The sequence below is a fragment of the Brachyhypopomus gauderio genome, chromosome 1 (genome assembly GCF_052324685.1).
Source record: "Brachyhypopomus gauderio isolate BG-103 chromosome 1, BGAUD_0.2, whole genome shotgun sequence".
In the NCBI taxonomy this organism is placed as follows: domain Eukaryota; kingdom Metazoa; phylum Chordata; class Actinopteri; order Gymnotiformes; family Hypopomidae; genus Brachyhypopomus; species Brachyhypopomus gauderio.
In genome coordinates this window covers 9999865-10021802 of record NC_135211.1, presented here as the reverse complement: position 1 = coordinate 10021802, position 21938 = coordinate 9999865, and the positions used below count along the sequence as shown (strand labels likewise).

The 21938-nt window shown below is 39.0% G+C and overlaps 1 protein-coding gene across 2 annotated transcripts; it reads left to right on the top strand.

Annotated features, from left to right (window-relative positions):
* The first annotated feature begins 1442 nt into the window (after positions 1-1442).
* Positions 1443-21888, top strand: sp1 (sp1 transcription factor). Of its 2 annotated transcripts, XM_076989137.1 has the most exons (7): positions 1507-1558; positions 2471-2547; positions 7697-7788; positions 13405-14698; positions 17406-17544; positions 17750-17943; positions 19481-21888. In XM_076989137.1, exons 4-7 carry the CDS (start codon positions 13663-13665, stop codon positions 19792-19794), a joined length of 1683 nt encoding a protein of 560 aa, XP_076845252.1. In that variant the 5' UTR covers positions 1507-1558; positions 2471-2547; positions 7697-7788; positions 13405-13662; the 3' UTR covers positions 19795-21888. The 2 variants fall into 2 exon arrangements, with proteins under 2 accessions (XP_076845243.1, XP_076845252.1); XM_076989128.1 differs by lacking the exon at positions 7697-7788 and having other exon boundaries at positions 1443-1558.
* The last annotated feature ends 50 nt before the right edge of the window (positions 21889-21938 follow it).

The window sequence follows — 21938 nt, the reverse complement described above, 5'->3', positions numbered from 1 at the left end:
GCAGGTTCAGCAAATGTCACTCGGTCTATTTGCTGGACAATAAAACACAAGAAGCATTACTGCAGCCTGCTGGTAATGACATGTTGTTTCAGAACATTTTCTGAAAGTCCCAACATTCATTTCAAACCATTCGCCAACTGTTATCGACTATCTAGAGTTTTCAACTATTTGAAGAAATGCGACATAATTTTGCCAGAACAGTAGCTCTCACCATGAGTGTGTTGCTTAGTGTGAAATGAATATGAGCACAAAGGATGCAAAAGTTCCAACACTAATTGTAAAATTCTCACACTTGTGATGAAGATCTGACTCCAGTTATTTGGGGGTTAGTAGGCCCTTGGGACTTACCTGGTCAACACCTTACCATTATGTGGGCAGGTCAGTCACAATGTTCACAAGGCTGTCACAACATTCACAAGACTGACATCACTTGTCGTACCCACATAGCTTTTATCAAAATGATGCATTTCTGCTTGAATTATCTCTTAATTTTTGAGCAACTAGCTTACAAAGCAAGCATATCCCACTGCAATAATTCAGTTTATCTGTAATACCTGTACTATCATACCTGCAGTATTAAGAAATCAAAGTTCTTAACATTTGTGCTGCTGCATGTAGTTTTGCCATGTCTTTTCACATCAGCAGTCTCATCAAATCAGCAAGAAAAATTTTCAGAGCACTAGTCTGCTACAGTAACTGCCAAGCAGTATGACTACCAACAAGCACTCACAAGCTGTTGTTTATCTCCATGCAGACTCATGAACACCTTAGCAGATGAGTTGTCCATATAAACAAGTCCCCTACCCAGCAGATGAGCATTGCTCTTTGCTGAAGAACTTCAAGTACTTCCGTCAAATAAATTTACACTTTTACTGTTGAGAGAATTCCAATTGTATAACTGTATGGTATGGGAACAGCACCATCTTTGATGGCTGCGTGAATAGTGGCATAGACTGCCTAAAACATCACTGGGGTTAAGGTTCTCTACCCAGTGCTCTCTGAGGAAGATAAACAGTATCCCTAATGTCTATGCCCGCCCTAGCCACAGTCTGCTCTAACTGCTGTCTTCTTGCAGATGGCACTGGTTTTGTGGCAACTTTCTCCCACAGGCCATCATGTTGAAATAGCCTGCAGTAGCCTACTCATTAGACTGACATGTGGCCCAAAATTCACACGTTTTAATACGCGTTTTCTTTCTGCTCTGTTAAGTAGTGTCCCGTAGCCAGACGCGGTGGAGCAGAAATTCTGAATATTTTTCGTAGTTTTACCGACTTTCGAAAGTAACAGTGACTAGATCATACGCATGGAACGTAGCTCGTAAAACATGCACAGAGATTGCGTTGTTCGTACGCATTTGTGACTAAGGTTCACAGCCAGTGGTAGGCGTGGCTTATACCAAACGCTCTAATTTGTTTAGAGTGGAGGATAAAGAGTTTTGATTGGCTGGTTTCCTTTACTTTGTCTGTCCATCACTGTTTCGCAGGCTCGGTCGAATTGTTTGTTACTCGATGCCAGCCCAAAAGAAGCTTGAGGAACTCCTCCCGTCTTAAAATGAGTGGTGAGTGTACTTTTTTGTTTGTAAAACGAGTTGTCAGCTAGGTTCGTTAAATCATAATGGCTGAAATCCAAACTGTTTTATAGTCGATTGTATAGTGTAATAAAAGTTGTCTGGTAGTTAATTAGTAATCCTTTTTGGTAGCTCCCTAGGTCCCAAAGTCGTTTAGCAGCACGATATTGTAATTTGTATAGCTAGCTAGGATAGCTAACTTGTCTAGTTAGCTAGCGTTATCATACCTGCTAGCTAGCTCGTAAAACCAGTTTCAAGAGTCTCTAACGCTTCCTGATGACAGTTGAAAGTGTAAGCTAAAAACATTTTTGTTTCTCTACTTTCCAGCAAAAGTAGAGAAAGACTAATCACAGAATTGCATCGTTTGCATTTCATGTTGGGTTACTAGCTAACTAGCATGTTGGCTAACTTCTGTAGTAGTTGGACAGGAGTTTCGACTTTAGCAGCCAGTTTTAACACCAAGATTGGCATGTTAACTTAAATTGGCCAGCTTTCAAGATCATACCAAGTTAGCTAGTGGCTTCGTGTCTTTAGCCATTGCAGCAAAATCTGTTAGCTGTAGCCAACATTTCTACTTTAGATCATAGTTTCACTAGCTAGATAGCTGGCTGTGACGCTAGAACCTATAGCCAATAAACTTGTTTCACAGAGCCATTTCTGTAGTTAGCTAGAGTCAAGTATTCAGTACCGACGTTTTAATGTAGCTAGCTAGCTATCTCTAGCTAAGAGTTATTAGAAACGGCAGATAGCAGCTCGTCTTTTTTCTATTGGCTTTTTTTTTTGCGTGCTCCATGATTAACATTATGCACAATAATATTTGCAACTAGCTTAGTAAATACTTGCGCACTTCAGGTTTTGAGTTTCTAAAAGTTTCATTTTCAGACATTGATTCTCTTCAAACAGAGCAGCAGCAAAATGAAATGGCCGCTTTGGAGAGTGATGGAGACTTCCTTAAAAAGCAAAACTCCAATAAAGGCCACGTAAGTAAGCTGCCTTTCCACGGTCGTGAGGAAATTTATATTTGGTTTAATCTATAAAATAGTAATTTGCTGAACTTTGCTAATGTGGAGAGCTTATATAGATGCGTTATGTGGTAGTTTATTAGGCTCACTGCGCACATGTAGTTAGTTCACTGTGGTGGAGGCTAACTATGCCAGTCGGTTCCTGTACAGCCCTGATCTCTAGGTGATTGTAGACTACACCAAGGCCTTGGTCCTTTGAACTAGTCAAATGGCGGTACAACAGGTGGTAATTGTGTCTTTGGTAGATGTGAAGCTTGGACATGTCTTTCAAGTCCACTTTTCTTTGCTCACCACAAGTTGCAAGAAAATATGTCCCTAGTAACTTGTAAAAATCTACATTCCATGAATAGCATTTTTATTCTTCAATACCTGAACAATTCCACAACTAAAAATGGGTTATTAATAGAAGAATAAATAACTTTAAACTCTGCATTTGCCATTGTCACACTACTTTAAAACAAAAACATCACAATGGGCTGAATAATGTTATATATTTGTTAATAGCTTTGCAATATAAGAATAACTAATAATAAATGCAAAAATACCTATCAGCTTTGTAAATATCAAAGTGGACCCGTCACACAGTCTTGTACTACACACACAGTACAGCTGTTTCTATACACATTCCCCTTTCCAACACCGGTGTCACTTGCTAACATGAATACATGTGATGTCACCTTAACCAAACTGGATGGATTACTTAATTCTCATGTTATGAATGACTAGTGTTGTTTAGAACTACAGTAAGATGTGTCCCACACACATGTTTGCAGTATTAAAGTGTTTATTATATTCTATTTAAGTGATGTTAAGTCATAGTTTAATCCCTCAGCTTATGGTATGAAAAGAAAATCCTTGTAAAACCTTGGCTGTTATTGATTGACCCTTTATTTTCACTTGCTGTATTGCAAATGGTTGCTCCATATGACATCCTAGCTTACATGTACACAGATAACCTTAACTGCATACATATTAATTCTGCCTTTGGCAAGCCTTTTGCTATCTTTTACTAAATAATGCTTTAATAGCTTTTCTATCGGATTTAAAGTGTGATTATAACAATTAACACATTTGGTATTTGCAGTTCTACTGTGTGAACCAAGTAGTATGTGGTGTAGAACATTTTGAAGGTGTAGCATAAATTGTAAATTGCATACACTGTTAAATGTTGAAATGTTATTTAGAACTACATTATAGACATCATATTACTGGGGGACATATTGTGATGAAGGTGATTTCATTACTAAGTATTACCTAAGAAATGCAGCAGGAGAAAGAAATTCCATTATTAGCCAGGGTTTGAGCAATATAATCTATTTTATGTAATTACCCCTCCCTGTATTCATTTTGTCATGACATATTTTTTGTGCCAGTGGATTCACACCCATTTCTTTGTTGCTTTTCTGAGTCCAGCATAGACAAGACATGGTACATGGAGTGAGCTGTAGAGAAATGGGCTACAGATCCATCTTGGCAGAACTCCTTTTATGAAAGCTGTTGACGTTGTGTGGGTTATCCGTGCTCACCTTTCAGTCTAAAATGTATGCACTCCTGAATAAGCACTCCCTAATTTAACTCTGAATTATGGGTAAGGCATTTTATTTTTGATGTAGCTAATGTAGTGATCAAGTCACATAGTTTGACATTTTTTAATATTCAAAGTTGAGTTTACAGTCCCTTTAATTCCATAAGATAGGTAGACGAGGTTTTAAATAATGAGGGTGTGTCCAAAGATGCGTGCCATTTCCATGCATGTGTGGATATAAATTTGAATTGCAGGAACTTTGGGTGGAACAGAATATAATTAGTAAGGTGTTATTAATGACTGTTTTACGACATCTAGATTACTCATACTTTTAAAATCGCAGCCACTTTATATAATAGCCAACCACATACTTACTCAGAGGGCACTTCAACTATGTCTTATAGATGCATTTTATAAGCAGTAATGGGCAGCAAAGTATCAGCAATCCTTTAACCTTTGTTTCATCATGGGCTAAAGATGACTGGGTACATTAGCTCTGATCTTGTAGTTGCATGGTTGTCTTGATGCATGTGTATCAGTACACCAGTTGCTGGAGTTATAAGTCATTGGCACTACAATGTTTAATTATTTGTTATACAGCAGTTTAGTTAAAAATAGCTGTCAATGTGGGTGGACTTTCAGTGCCTAAATGGTTTTTGGTGGTAAGAATGACTTGGCGTCCTGTTTTGATTAATGCACTTGAAACTAGGCCCAAACAACGTGTTGGAACAGGAATTGGTTCCAAATTTTGCCAGGGAACAGTATCCTTTTAAAATGCACTGTATATCATTTTAGTTGGAAAGACGCATGTATGATTGCGAAGTTTTCCAACATATGATCACCATGTCCCATCATAGGGGGTGTGACTCTTCCTCATTTTGTCTTTTAACTTCCTGTTTGTTAGCCACTATTAGAAAATGGTGTCAAAATAGGATCAGTGTGGGAGCATTCAAAATATTTTCTAAAGCAAGATCGTGGTTAAAATTATTGGAGCTAAAATGATAGCAACAGTGCAACTTCCAGCTCTGTATTCAACATGAAAAAAGACCAGAAATAACTTGCAGGGACATCTTAAACCTAACATTGGTTAGCTCATGATAGTTGAAATACTCAAGTTAATGAAGACATTCAATTAGAATATATAAATGTGTTGCATATTTAAAATAAATTGCTAGTCTATTAACTAGCATTCTATTATAAATACGTAATACAAAATTACCATTAGTTATTTATCTTCATTTGATGTTTAATAACATGACATCCATTATGTATTAACATGTGTTTGTGTACAACAGTTTTCTTTTTTTTTTAAAGCAGATGTCGTATACACAGGTGTGATGTACACAATCACATATGCTCTGTGTGTGTTTATTCATATTTGTTTCTCAGGACAAATTGGTGTTGCAGAGTACACCAAGCATTCTTTGACAAACTCCCCGACAGAGAACGGTGTACTGTTTGTTGCAATTCTGTGGCATATCACACAGCTGGTCCTGACCGCTGCATCTCTGAATAAGTGGAGCTCTTAATCCTTAATGCCTTTGCAGTTTCGCCAATCTTCAGATGCCCGTGCCCACTCTGCATCAGTCTAATTCTTGCATTTCACTGCGTGTTTATTCTCATAATGGCGATCCAAATTGTTATCCTATTCTTCACACACTAAGCACACTTTACCTTTGGCTTCAATAGATACCTGCATTTGAGTGGAGGTACACAAGTGCAGTGACCGGACACACACATTTAAAAACAAAAGCCAAACTGCTGCTTTCAGAGTAAAATCATTGTAGTTGTATTTAGAATACCAGTCACATTGTAATGGGCATCATAGTTCCACATTTACTTTAGACTTCTCGCACGGGATGGATAGAGATGGTCAGAGGCCTGGATGTGACCCGCGGACCGTACAGTGCCCAGGTCTGATGTTCAGTGTACTGGAGGGTACACGCATACCTGTCCATTCAGCACTTTTAACAAAGGTGCATTATTACATTACAGTGCATTAAATTTTTTTATCATGTTAACATGCAGCGGTGTATGTGCTATATATAACTTAAATACCCCTTTTAAAATGTAATGTGTGTATCCTATATATACTTTAAATGTCCTGCTTTGATCAAAATTTGTTCTGTTAAATTACTGTCTTGGAAATATGCTTGGCACAGCTTCAAAAGTATGCACGACTATAGATGCCCCTAAAATAACTTGTAGTCTTAGGTTGCTCTGGGGAAAAGTCACAATATAAAGCTAATGCTACACTTGATATTTGCTAGACTTGACATTTCTCCAGTGTAAACGGTACGTCTCAAGCAACGCTGTTGTCACGAAAGTGCTCTGGTAATACTCATTTCTATGCTGGTAGCAAAAGAAGGCAGTAGAGGTTGCAAATTTGAGAATGTGATGAATGTTGGTAGCAACGTTTAGAAGGAGACACCAGTTTTGGGGTGTGGTGTGATGTTTATATAGAAACAAACATTACTAGGTTCCTTTGCTGGTTACATTGGTTACATCTACACTAGTGGCTGGAGCTGCAGGTTCCTCAGTTGTTCCTAAACATCTTGTGTTGTACTTGAACTCATTTGGTTAATCTTGGTGATAAGGATGTTCAGTGAGCTTACATTTAAGAAACATTTTGTACATTTTCTGTCTGAACTAAAGCATGTCAGGTATTCAGTTTGATGGGAAAACCTGCTTCGACTGTTTTTTCTGTCATTGCAATGTGGGGAGCAACTGATTCGTGTCTAGAAAAAAAAAGACCTTTTGAAGTTCAGTGCCTTCCAGTCTTGCAAAGGTGTGTGCACACTTCGGTTCAACAAATGTCTTTGATTGCACACATCTGAAGCTTAACTTGAACTAAAAGTTCATGTTCGTCTATGAGTGGGCAGAAGTGCAGGAATAGCATCTAAAACATTTTCTTTAAGGAAATTCTGTTAACATTTTTAGCTGAAATACCATCAAAAATTGGTAGTGTTCAGTTTGCCTGTGTGTTGATTTACATCGCTGAGATGTTACATTAACAAGGGGAGAAATACAATGCTGAGAGTAACAGTCAGCTGTGACCATATACTTTTGGGAATAGGTGGATATACTATAGTTGTTATAAACCTACTTAATGTTTCTTTGCTTGAGGCAAGTCAAAAAGGCTATTTGACTTTTGTAATATTGTGCTCTGGCTTTGTGGGATCAAACTGCTTAGTATGTCTGGCTTGTTCATGTATCTGTTTAAAGGGGAGGTGGGCAGTATAAACTTCACCACTGCTTTTACATGTGAAATTTTTAGGTGCCTAATTAGAATCTGTATTGCTTTTGTGGTTCTGCACAATTTGACAATCTTTGTCATAATACATGGTCAGCGGTGGTTCCAAGTTCTGAAGCTTACCCTTGTTGAATGGGTAGACAGTGGCTGACAAATGCATAGTGTCAGATTGTAATTTCATGCCTCAACGTGTACTTGAAAGATGGACATGAGATGGCCAGTGAGAGTAGGTACAAGCGAGGTGTTTTTTGATGGTGACAGAAGTTTTTGATGTCATGTAGACAGCGACAAACTACAAAGTTTCATGCTGTCTTGTTCTCTGTGCCTAGGCTTTTCTGGGCATTTCAAGAGGAGCAATGATTGCATTTCTTTTTGAGGAGAAAACTAAGGGTTGATCTTCACTCTCCCAGCAGGTGTACGGGTGAGTGTAATGATTCACGTCGTTCACGCAGGGCATGCTTGTTGCTTGCCATTTATAAGTGGATTGATCGAGAATCTTCTCCTGAATGGTCTGCAACGCATTCAGTCCAGCAGCTCAATGCTTAGTAGTTTCGGGAAGGAATGTTTAGGGATGCAATTGGTGACCTTTGAATAGAGACTGAACCTTTTATCCTTTGGTGACCTATACAATGAGAGCAGTTTCTGATGCAGCGTAATGCTACTGGTGTTAGCAGACCTTGCTACAAGAATGGTTGGAGCTTGTGTGCAGGCATGTTCACATTGTTTGTGTGTAGGTTCAGTTAACCCTTGTAATGTTAAGCATGCAGTAAATTGTAATTGATCAGAATGTGGTGCAGGCTTCCCAATTCTCAAATTATTTTGCCTAGTTTGGCTAAGAATTCCTGCTTGTTGATTATGAAGCAGTAGCTAACTTCCAATAATTTCCAATTCCAGCCAACTTTTGAACAGTAATATGTTGTTTTCCTATAACGTGTCCTCTGAGTGGTGTAGATATCTACTTTGATCAGGAGCTCCATTTCTCAACTGCATATGTGCAAAAATTAGTCAGACTTGGGTAACCAATTCCTACATAGAAGCAAACCAACGATTAATGGACCATTCACTTTGACCTCTATATTGTTGTAGAGAGACCAGCCTTGCGGAACTGGGAAATACCTGTACGTTTTCAGATTTTTGACAACTGATTGCTTTTAGATGGAATTAAATGATTTTGAGCTCCATCATTCCAGTTGTATTGCTTGGCATAAATTAAACTGACATAATACTTATGTCCTTATATGGGGGGTGAATCAGTAGCGAACCGTGACCATTAAACCTGGGCCCGCTCCCCCCCCAAAATTTTTTTTTCCCTAATTTGTTTCCCCTAATTAACTGCAATTAAAAAGTGTGTGTGTGTGTGTATATATGTGTGTATGTTATATATAAATAAATAAATATTAGTGATGGGCCGTTAACGGCGTTCGTTAATTTGATAATCTTATCTGGCGATATAAAAATGATCGCCGTTAATCTATTCTTAAAGTTGGGTTTGGAACTGGGTCAAAATGGGTAAGCAAACTATGATGACTTTCAACTTGATAGTTTAGCTCTTCTGCATTCCTAACTAAATTGCACAGTAGGGGCGAGAACGTGTTTTCAAACCTGTGAATTACAAATCGTACGTGTGTGTTTACATGGATGCAACCACGAAGTCGCCAGGTTTGCTTCATGGAAAATTCATTTTTAGGAACGGAGCGGAGCTCGGAGCAGTCGTTTTCTGCATGGTCCTAGCGCTAGATTTGTCGCTATTTAAATATTTCTGTTTAACCGTTAAAACTGCAGAGGACCAAAACCGGCTTTTGAAAAAGTCCCCCCCCCCCCCCAAATTACGTCCGTGAGGTTAAATGTACTAAATGTTGGCTTACATTTCAAATATCATGTTTAGCTGAATAAACATGTTATCAACCCCTTTTAATGTACAGTATGTAGGCTTACAAATTCATGTTTAACTGAATAAACCGTTGAACACGAGTAGCCTACATTTTATTGAGCATATTTTTTTTCTTCTTCAAGTAGAACAGCTTTCTCAAGCAGTCATTGATGCATTTTGGAAACAGGAGATGAGCCCCTGATCTAATGCACCCCCTGTATTAAGAAACCCTATCTCAAAAACTGACTTTGTCATTACTTGGGTAGCACGCATATGAGCCATTTTAATCTAGATTAATTTCAAGATTTCAGTGAGATTAATCTTATCGGGCGATATAAAAATTATTGCCGTTAATCTATTCTTAAAGTTGGGTTGGGAACTGGGTCAAAATGGGTAAGCAAACTATGATGACTTTCAACTTGATAGTTTAGCTCAGCTGTATTCCTAACCAAATTGCACAGTAGGGGCGAGAACGAGTTTTTAAACCTGTGAATTACAAATCGTACGTGTTTTTACATGGATGCAGCCACGAAGTCGCCAGGTTTGCTTCATGGAAAATTCATTTTTAGGAACGTAAAGTGTTACCGGAACGGAGCTCGGAGCGGTCGTTTTCTGCATGGTCCTAGCGCTAGATTCGTCGCTATTTAAATATTTCTTTTTAACCGTTAAAACTACAGAGGACCAAAACTGACTTTTGAAAATTGCGTCCGTGAGGTTAAATGTACTAAATGTTGGTTTACATTTCAAATATCATGTTTAGCTGAATAAACATGTTATTTAATGTACAGTATGTAGGCTTACAAATTCATGTTTAACTGAATAAACCGTTGAACACGAGTAGCCTACATTTTAGTGTGTGTGTGTGTGTGTGTGTGTGTGTGTGTGTGTGTGTGTGTGTGTAATTAATATATATATATATATATATATATATATATATATATATATATATATATATATATATATATATATATATATATATATATATATAAATATAAATAAATAAAATTGAGACGACAGTACAGCTTTAGAAACGCAATAAACAATAACACGTACTAGATAACTTCTTAAGCAAAATAAGGTTCCAACAAAATAAGGTTCACTGCTCCGTGTTCCTCGGAAGCAGAATATGTAAACAACGCGCACGAGGGCATCAAAGGAATGAATCTAAACTAGCTAGCGGGGGTACGCTAACGACAGCTAGCGTCGCCACAGCGGGCGGAAATTATCATAGTTAAACCCGCCCACTAAGAGGGAAGATATGACTGGTCAATTTTACTGTCTTTTGAAACGGCTATTGCGTTGAATTGTAACTGCCAGGCCCTCTGTAAACGAACAGCGGGCATCACAGTCCTGATGGGGGGGAGACACAGGCTTCCACTTAACCCCTCACCTTCCAACACAAATTGAATAGACATGGGTGAATAATTTGTTTATATTTTTGTAATTGTTTAGATGTCGATTGTCAAATAAAAATAAAATTGGATAAATTATATATATATATTATTTGTTTTAAGAATATCTTAGGCCCTCTGAGAGGGTGTAGAGGGCCCTGACGGTTCCCCCCCTGGGGTGAATACACCATTAAAGCACCATTTGCAGCAATGTCTGCTTTCCCAAATCAACTACACCTTGTATTGCTTTCCATCCTGCAGGTGACTGCATCTAGCACTAGCTCCTTACCATTTTGTAACCCAAATGGCTCAGAGGAGAGATGCTGTGGTTAGTTCCCAAAGCATGCATTCTGTTGTCCCGTTTGTATTGACTTGTGGGAGATGACCATACTATCCAGAAAATGTTGCTGACCACTTTTTCTTTCCCATCTCTAACTGCATGCTTTGGGAACTAACAATGTTGACTGAGGAAGCTGCATTCTGCCCCTTTAATTTGAATGTATTGGTGATGCCACAGCCGAGGCCATTAAAAAAAAAAGTTTTTCCCCCACCTCATTCTCCATCTCGAATGCACACTTGCCTTTAAATTCTGATGTGAATATCTGCATATTGCAGAATTTAAAGTGCCCAAATTCAAATATTTTAGTAGTTTCAGTGCTTAGCTTGTGCCTGCTTAAGGCTCACATTGCAGCTTGAGCAAGTAACAGGGATAACTGTTGAATTGCTGCTCTGGTGGTGAGCAAGCACAGGAATAATGGTACTGCCTGCTGTGTTGAACAATGGTTCTGATAGTGAGCTCGTGGCTCAAACGCACAGGTAATTTCAAGGATACCTTGGACGTCATCTGAGAAGCGGGTTTAATTCGTGTTCCTCCAGATCAGAGCGTCTTTGTCTCCTTGGATTACAAGCTTGCGACAGTAAGCAGAAATCTCCGATGCTGCTTGCTCCTCCGTGGACATCAAAGGTCATGTGACTGCTGACATTTACCATGGGGCATTTGTTTTCTTTTTGGGCGGCACATCTCCCTTCTCTCGTTCTTTCGCCCCAAATCTGATCACCTGCCAATTGTAACTCATCCTATAAACGAGCTTTATTGTAATTAGAAACACTTATAATATAAACAATATTATACAATAAATATTAAACAATACAAAAATACAGTATAGCAACCATTACAGACTCTGTAGGCTCCTACAAAATATAGGCTTGTAGAAAAATGGATCCTTTCTGCAAACAGACTGTTAAAGAAATCCTAAAAGTCAAATGGGTTTTTCACATGCTGGCTGCGGGAAAAGCCCAGTGATGGCATGACGAGCATGATGTGATTTTTGTCTTTGACCTTACTGTCCACTCAAAACTGCCACATTGACTGACTGAAACTGTTTAGCCCTGGCCATTGCAGAAGCTTGATGGCCGCTACAGTGTTGGCGCCGTTATCGGTAGTAAGAGCCAAGAGTTTATTCTCAACCAGTTGCCATTCCCAGAGTGCATCGCCCAGCGTGCCAGCAGTGTTGCCATCTCTGTGACTTTCTAGGAAAAACGTTTCTAGGCCTTTTGTGATTTCCAGTCTGGTGGTGAGTGGATGGTCGGTTGACCTGGATGGTGTCATGTTCATTGATGGCTACATATCTGTTGTCAGTGAATAGCTATTATTTGCAGTTTGACAGCAGCGTGTATTGTCAGACGCTTTCAGGTAGCTCATACTGGCATTCAAGTGTTTGGATAATGGCCTTAAATTAAGTTTTTTCAAATTTGTAGCTTCGGCAAAAGTACTTCTTACCATTTGATAGGATAACGTTGTGAGAAAAGGGGGTAATATTTAAAAAAGGAAAAGAATGGCTTTCTGCTACAAGAACATTTAAGGGTATTTTGAGTGTAGAATAGATGTGGGAAATGCCCATAGCACTGAGGTGAATACAACAGCCTTCCTACAATGTAGACATGGGCAGTAGTAACTATGGGGACTATCGTGTCGATTTGTCATAAATGCAGAAATGATTTGTGCAATGTTGATGCAACTTCATGTCTTGTTCGGTGGAGGGATACGGTCTACACAAGCACTTAGTTTTCATTGAGCATCTTTGTACTGCACATTAGTGGTCGGTTCATTTAGGGGCGGGGAAAAGAAGCTAAACCTTCAGAAAACCCCCAGTTTCCTATGGTATTTGATCCACTTGGTTATATTTGGTTGATGGGTATATTACTTTAATATAACAAATTTTAATTATGATTAAAATGTCTGTTATGTTCACATTATACAGATAGTTTGGTGTCATTTGATATTGACCTCTGTAGTTTTAGGAAAACTGTACCTGCAATGATGCAAGTAACTTATTTTAAATATACAATGCAGGTTTTGTAAGAAATTAATAAATGGGGCTAGTTTCCCAGTCCCAATGTAAGCCTAGACAATTTATAAATATATAATGAAAAGCATTTGTAATACTGATTTTCTAATATACAGGAATATAGTACAATAGTTAAATGGCACCCATCCCATATCTAAACACTCTTGTTTTTACCTTTGGAATTGTTGGAGTGTAATAAATTATCATTTTCAACAATAACTATTTCAACAAATGGTAATGGCTATTTAATATTTATTTGCCGAAATATGCAGTCGTATGTGCAAAGGTATAATGTATTATATACAATATAATGTTTGTGGTATAATATAAAAATGGGCACAGGAGAGAGAATCTTAACAGCTCTCATTCTACTTTCCTTGTACATGGTGATTTTGATGTGATGTTTCAGAGGTTATTTTCCCCTATAGGACACTCCGCAGCAGTCACCTTTAGCCCTGCTGGCAGCCACCTGCAGTCGGATAGATGAGACCGACCCAACAGAGCAGCCGCAGCAACAGACCGTGAATCAACACCATCGTATTGAAATAAACCAGCCTCAACTCTCTCACACTACCGGTGGCTGGCAGATTATTCCTGTTGATGCCCAGGCAGGTAGCAGCTCTGGTAGAGCAGGCCCTGCAACACAAGACAAAAACCAACTTGGCACAGAGACGCAGCGGCAGAGCATGGGATCCCCAAACCTGCAGGGCCAGCAAGTTCTTACCGCGCTGTCTGGTGTGATGCCCAATATCCAATATCAAGTCATTCCTCAGTTTCAGACGGTGGATGGACAGCAGCTCCAGTTTGCTCAGTCATCCCAAGATTCTTCTTCTGCAGGAGCAGGCCAGATTCAGCTCATGTCCTCACCCAGTGGTAGCCAACAGTTAATTGCAGCTACATCCAACCGAGGTTCTGGAGCGAACAACATCCTGACTGTTCCCGGCCTCATTCAGCAGGCCATTCCACTTCATAACTTGGCTTTAGGAAACACTGTGCTGCCTAATCAGACACAGTTCTTTGCCAACATGCCTATATCACTAAATGGAAATGTCACCCTTCTCCCACTGAATACCGGGACTAATGGAGTTAAATCTGAGGACATATCTGGCGCATCTACAGATGTCAATCAGCAGTCAGTCCAATCCCAACAGACACCAGCTTTATCATCCCCATCTGAATGCCACAGTAACTCCACCACTTCCACAACTCTGTCTGCAGCCTCGTATAGTGGTGGGATATCCACCCAGAGCAACAGTGTGACAGGAGCCACTCTGCAGACCTCATCTGGAGGAGCTTCAGTCCAGTCTGACGGCAGAAACGGTCAGCAGCAAATTCTTATTCAGCCTCAGCAGCTCCTTCAGGGAACACCTACACTGCAAGGCATTCCACAGAGCATGATTGCTTCCAGTGGTCAGGTGTATGCAACACACGCCCTTTCTCAGGATGGCTCGCAGAATTTGCAGATTCAGACTATCCCCAACAGCCCCATTCTCCTGCGCACTGTAGGCCCTAATGGTCAAGTCAGCTGGCAGACTGTACAGCTGCAGAGCACATCTGGTGCTCAAATTACTCTGGCACCAGTTCATTCAGTTCCTCCACTGACTCAAACTGGATCAGGTGCCACAGTACAGCTGCCGGGCCTTCAGACCATCAACCTGGGCACTGCTGGGCTGCAGATGCACCAGCTCCAGGGAGTTCCTATCACCATCGCCAACTCTACAGGTTAGTCTGATCCATATGGAGAGAAAATGTTGCGTGTTTTAGAATTTCTTTAATGGTGAGCCGATGCATTTATATTCTGTGAACTGGAATTCTGTATAACTGAGGACAAACAAGAGGTTGTCATTTTAAATCGCAAAGGAAATCGAATTAGCTTCCATATTAAGCCATTGTCACAGGGGGTGGTTTCCTGCTTTATGCAGTTTAGTGGGATTATCACTGTCACTTGCACTCACCAGCCACTTTAGAAAAAGACTCACCTACTCATCAACCATTTTATTAGTTACATATGTCATATTGGTCAACCATTTTATTAGTTACATGTGTCATATTGGTAAACAGCCACAGCCAATCTGTTTGCATGCCCAGTCAATCAGCTACAAATACTACATTTTTATGACTAAGATGAATCCAGCTCTGAGTGATGAACCAACATAATTGAACATTTTCTTTCATGCATTTTCTCTTGTATAGTTAGTGGGTCATTCATCCATTAAGTAGTTGTTAATTAAGCTTATGGAACCCAATGTTTAAAAATGAAGGAAGCTCTTTTAAACTATTTGTTCATTCACAAGGCGAAATACTGCATTCTTCCAGTTAAATCTAACCATTGCACAGTTACTACCATATTTTCTGGACTATAGAGTGCACCTCAATATAAGCTGCACCTACTAAGTTTATAAAAAAAAATGGAAAATGTTGTTTAAGCCGCACCAGGCTATAAGCCGCATATATCTACTGAACTGAATACAGTGAGTCCCTGCTTAACGACGGGTCTGGTTGAGGACAGACCGGAGTTACGACCGACTTTTTAAAAATTTATTTATTTATTCCCCCCCGCGTAGTGTGTGGAGGAGCAGTGGCAGCACTGTGGAGTGTTGTGTATGATAAGCTGAGGCAGCGCAGCCTCCACCGCAGCCCATCTCGGAAACGCGATCTTTCTCACGCTGTACGCACGCACGAGCGCATTTGTTTTTTCTATATTGTATTTACAATCAAATAGTATCTAAATCTAGGGTCACGCTTAATGACGAAAACTCCTTTACGAGGGACTTTTCAGTCTCTAACCACATCGTTAAGCGGGGACTCACTGTACACATATAAATCGAACATTCATTCATTCATTCCTACATTTAACTGAACTGATCAGTTTCTGAATGGTGTTGTGCCGAATTCCGTTTCCCCTTGTTTATCTGCACATAAAGACGCTACAGATTATATTGTCGATTTACGTTTCTATGCATAAATAATAGCTAGACTTTAATTATCCATCAGCAGACGGCATTATCTATATTATCTATGGCTCAAGAGTGTTAATTATTTGAAATAAAATTGCTATTGCTACACAATTGCTATACCGAAGTTCACCTCTGACCACGACTTTGCAGTATTACGGCAGTATTATGTTTAAATATCTAGTTAGTTAATTGAGCACTACTTTTGTCCTAAGTTATAATCACTAATTCCCAAATATCATCTGTAGCGTCTTTATGCTTGTGCAAATGAGGGGACTCGGAACACATGTTGGTTTGAAAAAATCTCTCCATCGTGCCTGCTGTTTGCATGTGCTAAATAAAATTGAGCACTTTCTTCTTTGATTTACAACTTTGACCTTCCACCTGATTCACTTTCTGCTCTGCCCCCTGACGGGTGAAAAAAATCTACAGAAAAGCCGCACCTCAGCATAAGCTGCATGGTTCAAATCGTGGGGAAAAAAGTAGCGGTTTATAGTCTGGAAAATATGGTAGTTATATTAAGGAATTTGTTTAATATGAATGAGTAAATGAAGTAATGTTTGTTCAAACCAGCATTTTAGCCATCTAATAGCGTACAAAATAAAAAGTGCATTACACATAATTGCAAGCAGGTGTCTCATTTGGATAGAACCAATGCCATAACTAGGAGCTACAAAGAGATTAATACACAACAAAGGATTAATTTTTGTTCTTGTGTACACATGTGAAAATTGCAGACTGACCTCACGTTCTGTGCGGGTGTAGTGAGGTACACACTGATATGCAAGGTTCCATTTAGCTGGTGTTTCTCTTGCCTTTGTTGTCATGGTATCCCATAGTGTTTATTGCATGTGTAGTGGGAAGTGCAACACTGTTGTGCACAGAGCAGGTATAATGTGAATTAAGGCAGGTTTATGTAGCTATATGGAATGTGCATGAAAGTGCTAGACTGTGGCAATGCAGGGTGAAGGACAGAACTGCTTTAAATAAAACTTGAACCATGCTCAGCTTTTGTCTCTTTTATAACCAAACCGTGGCGGAGGCTAAGGTCTAATGGCTTCTTTGCATTGAGAGAGAAAGCAATGGAGAGAAAGCTGACTTTCCCCCCCTCACTCAACATACGTATTTGGCGCACACACAGCTGAAATCGATCTGGCTATTGGTTCGTTTGTATACCATGGCACTCATTCCAGCTCACAGGTGACACATGACCGTATCAGTTACCTCGTACCTTTTTTTTTGGGAACTTTTTTGCTCAGATTTCAGATAAATAGCACTATGAATGCATGTGCCATATCGAGAAATGACCACAACTGCATAATAATTTACTTACATTTTCTCCAGACAGGTTTCTCAGCATTATTTATTGTGTTTTAAGTGTATAGTAATATTATGATGCTGACACAAAACTTTTACAGGACTGGGGCATGGTTTATTTAAACCATTTATCATTTTTTGGTGATTATTTGTTTTAGGTGAGCAAGGTGGTATGGGGGATGAGTCCCTGGAGGACTCAGTTTTGGATCAAAGTTTGGAAACCAGTCCAACACCCCCGAGCCGACGCACACGCAGAGAAGCCTGTACCTGCCCCTACTGCAAAGATGGAGAAGGGCGGTATGGTTAAAGCACGCCTGCTTTAAGACCTGCAGATTTTTCTATATGCTGTGATTTTAATTTAAATGAATGTGTTAATTTGACAGCCCTTGGTTTAAAGTGTTTTTTAAAGTAGTTCAACATGTAGGTTTGAAATGAATTTGTTGGAGAATGTGCCTGAATTGGATTAAAATCCAATCTAAAATGCTGTGTTTGTGATTTGTAGCAGTGACCCAAATAAAAAGAAGCAGCACATCTGCCACATCTCTGGTTGTGGGAAGGTTTATGGAAAGACCTCGCATCTGAGAGCACATCTGCGTTGGCACACAGGAGAGAGACCCTTTGTCTGCACCTGGTCATACTGTGGAAAACGCTTCACTCGCTCTGATGAACTGCAAAGGCACAAGAGAACACACACAGGTGATTTTAATGCATGTGTAAAGTACTCCTGTGTGGAGATTCTTCTAATTTTAACCCAATAATTGCCATTGAACAAAAAAGTTAGAAGTGCACTATGAAAACTATATTAGATGCAATTGATATCTTGAAAGAGCAATGTATATTTTAGTAATTAATATTGTTGAGTATACTTGGCTTTAGAGCTCACATTGTCAACCCTAATCTCTCTCAAAACACAGCAGGATGGAGCTCCCCTTGGATACTTATAATGTTCTTAAAGGCAAAGAGTGCATTTTATTAAGAAGGAAGCTATGCATGTTTTTATTATTTAAAAATACAAATGGTTGTGCCATGGTTTTAATCATGCAAGGCTAAATTCCTACATCAATGCAGTTGTCATTCTCCAAGCCTCCACAAAGCTTGTGCACAGTACTGAGTGTCGGTACTAAGCATTTCTTAACTATTGTACCATTTGTATTGTAATATTTGGAACCAAATTGTACATTTACATTTATGTGCCCTTATCCAGAGCAACTTACATTTGAGCAATTGAGGGTTAAGGGCCTTGCTCAGGGGTACCTCAGTCATGGCCTCAGGTCTGGGAATCGAACCCACGACCCTCTGGTCACAAGACCAATTCCCTAACCACCAGACCATGACTGCCCTCGTACCATATGAATACAACACAATTATAGCATATGCTGCCCATTTTGTTATATTTGTTATGGGATTGTTTGCTATGTAGATGTCTAGGGCATTTTCACACTTTACAAATATATGAATCCACACCCAGGACCAATTCTGAGCTCCTTTTAGGGACGGGCTTTTTGCTGTTTTGCTTTTACACAGAAGAATTTCATCCGAACTGAGGTTTGAGTGTTCAGTTTCATGTCACTTTTGTGGGACGAAGGTTTGTTAGATGTTAGGCACTAGGTTCTTCTCTTTACGGCTTTATATTATTGTCTTTGGATACAAACACTCGAATTGGAGAAGAACTGTGCTTTTTATTGTGATTTATTCTTTACTGAATATATGGCATTTTACCATGTAACCTAAAAGTGCAAAGGAACTTCTTTTGGGTTTTTAGCCATGTAGGACATCACAAGATGCATTTGGTACGCTTGGTAGACTCACTCCCATCATGAAGGTGAGCTTATTACTGTCACTTTGCTCCACTCCAATAAAAGAACGATTGATTTGTAATCATGTACTGATACATAATAGTGATAGTTCCACGTTATCATATGGGTAGCTGACATGAAATAACGAAATACACTGCAATAATTTCCTCGCCGTCATGAATTTTGAAAAGGGAAGCGATGCAATAGAGAAACAATCATGCAACCCCATATGTGGTGCTGGACGCAGGAAGTGAACTCCAGGCTGCCATCTTCAGGTAGACCAGACTGATTGAGCAAGTGGTCCTGGGTCTGGAAAAAACCTAGTGTGAAAAACGCCCTTAACTGAGACACATTCTTTGTATTGAAAACTAAAAAAGAATACACTAGCTTGATTTCTCTTTCTCCAGTATAAGCAATTTATTGGTAATTATTTTCAGGTGAAAAGAAGTTCTCATGCCCCGAGTGTCCCAAACGCTTCATGCGCAGTGACCATCTCTCAAAGCACATCAAGACACACACCAAAAAGAAAGGCCCTGCCGGTGCTGTGACCTCCGTCCCCAACGATGGCAGCATTACCACTGTGGTCGACCCTGAACACACTTCTGTTAGCGGGGCAAGGACAGATCAGCAAACTCTCATAACCATGGAGACATTATCACCAGAAGGCATTGCACGCTTAGCAAGCAGTGGTATTAATGTAATGCAAATAGGAGATCTTCACCCCATAAGCCTAAATACTAATGGCTTTTAAGGAAGGTGCTATAAGGAGAAGTTAAACTTGGCATAGACATACTGCCTGTTGTCTATTGCATCAGGGTTTTAGTTTAAGTGGCCATTCTGTTAAGAGTGGGAGTGGGGTGCAGTTTGTCTCCTACTGTTCTACTTTGCATGGTGCTTTACATTAGGTCAGGCAGCATCCACTTGATTGTTCTCCAGTTTGGAAGAGTATAGCATCCCCGTATGTTCAAACTTGCTGAGAAGATTGATTAAATGTATGTCTATTCTCTTTTTTTAATGCTAACACATGTAAGCCATCATGCTTTGATAGAATTGTCATAGCAAATAATTTAAATGAGTTTTCTTTGTTTTTGTACATAAATTATATTTTTCTAAACATGAAAACTATGTGAATTGAGATGGTCTTGGTTGTTTCATGCACAATCTTAAAAAATTTTATATTTAAAAGATCGTCTTGTCTAAGAAAGTTCTATCTACACCGGTGTTTCCCCTGCTGTACAGACATGAACAGACTTCAGAGTTGAAAAATTAGACTGTTCATCACACTGTGCCATTATTTTCTTCATAAAAATCTTTTTTTTTCTTTGATTAAAAGTTGTTTGCCCTAAAAAAAAATCCATTAATGTCCAGATGCGAATGTTAAGATATTGAAGTTTAAATAAATTGGAGTTTAAACTAATTGTGTTGAGGACGGCAGGTGATATTCAGTGAAAAACGTATTTGTAACTGAAGTGTTTTGACAGCATTTCTGTAGTGCCTTTTATAAATGGTACTTTATATTTTTTATGAACATTCCAAGTTCCTTAGAATGATCACATGTGAGTGCTGAAAGACTGGACTTTTCCCACCCTTATGGCACAAAGTAAGAACAATGATTATGGGAAGCCAAGATCGGACGTTCGAGATGGCAACAAGCAATCCGAAGAGATCAAAGCTGTCTATATATTCATAATCATTTTGTGGTGAGATGTACATTGTTACACTGAATGCATCACAGTATGGGGTCACGGTCATGATGGAGACATGTTTGGATTGTATGGATATGTTTTTTTTTTTGATTGTTTGTTTTTTTTTCCTGTTTTGAGATGGATGTTTTAAGAACTTGTTCTTTACTTTAACTTTTCTGTATGGGGCAGTTGGTTTTGTCTTACGGCTACTACATAAATGCCAAAACCTGGTTGGAAAAACATGTATATTGTGTTTTACTGTTTGAGACTGTATACACACACACTTTTCTGTTATGGACAAACAGGGTACAGAACCTCAGGGCTATTTCAGTGTTTGCTCATTGGGATGGACAATTTTAGTTCCGCAAAAAGTGATCTTAAGGTTACTTAGTTACTATGGCAACATGCTTTTGGACAAAACTGCTTCATGTGAGACAACAGGTGAGGCTTAGTTTGATTAGCTCTATTTGGCAGAGAGTTCTATTTGTGGGTTTGCTGTGCTGGAACAATGAGTGCCTTTACATGCACATTATCAAATCTAGTGTTTAGCCAGTTATCTGATTATTCAAGTGGTCAAACGGTGTAGGCAAATTTCTTAGAACTCATTAAGAAATCCTATATACAGGTAAATTTTGGCTCAGTAGCCTGTTTTCTCAGTGCATGGATACTATTTCTTTGTTTTTTCACTGTGCACATGCATGCAAACATAACCAGTTAGTAGTAGAAATGTAGTAGTAGAATTAAAAGCAATACATGCTGTAGGAAATGAAACATTTTAATTGTGCACTATTGGAAACCACAAACAGCAAAATTCCTGTTTGTTGGTAAAGTGGGTTTATAAATGGGAAGTTTAAAGTTTGTCATTCTGAGAGATTATTGGCTGGTTGCAAACTATTATGACTACTCATATAAACCTGAGGATTTTATTATTGATATTATAATTTTTATAATTATTAAGTGCGTGTATAAACGTCTGTATCAGATTAACTGACAATCAGATATTCTGAAATTCTGATTTTTAAATGAATGTAAACGCACTCAATGTTCTGCCACAATACTGTAATAAACTGCAGTGACCCTAGCCTGTCCCACCTATGTATTTTGTAGACATTGGCATTAAGATGATAAATATGTCAAAAATAAAAGCATTCTGCAAACTATAGATTATTAAGAGAATTATTTTTATTTTAAACTTTGAACCCTTACATAC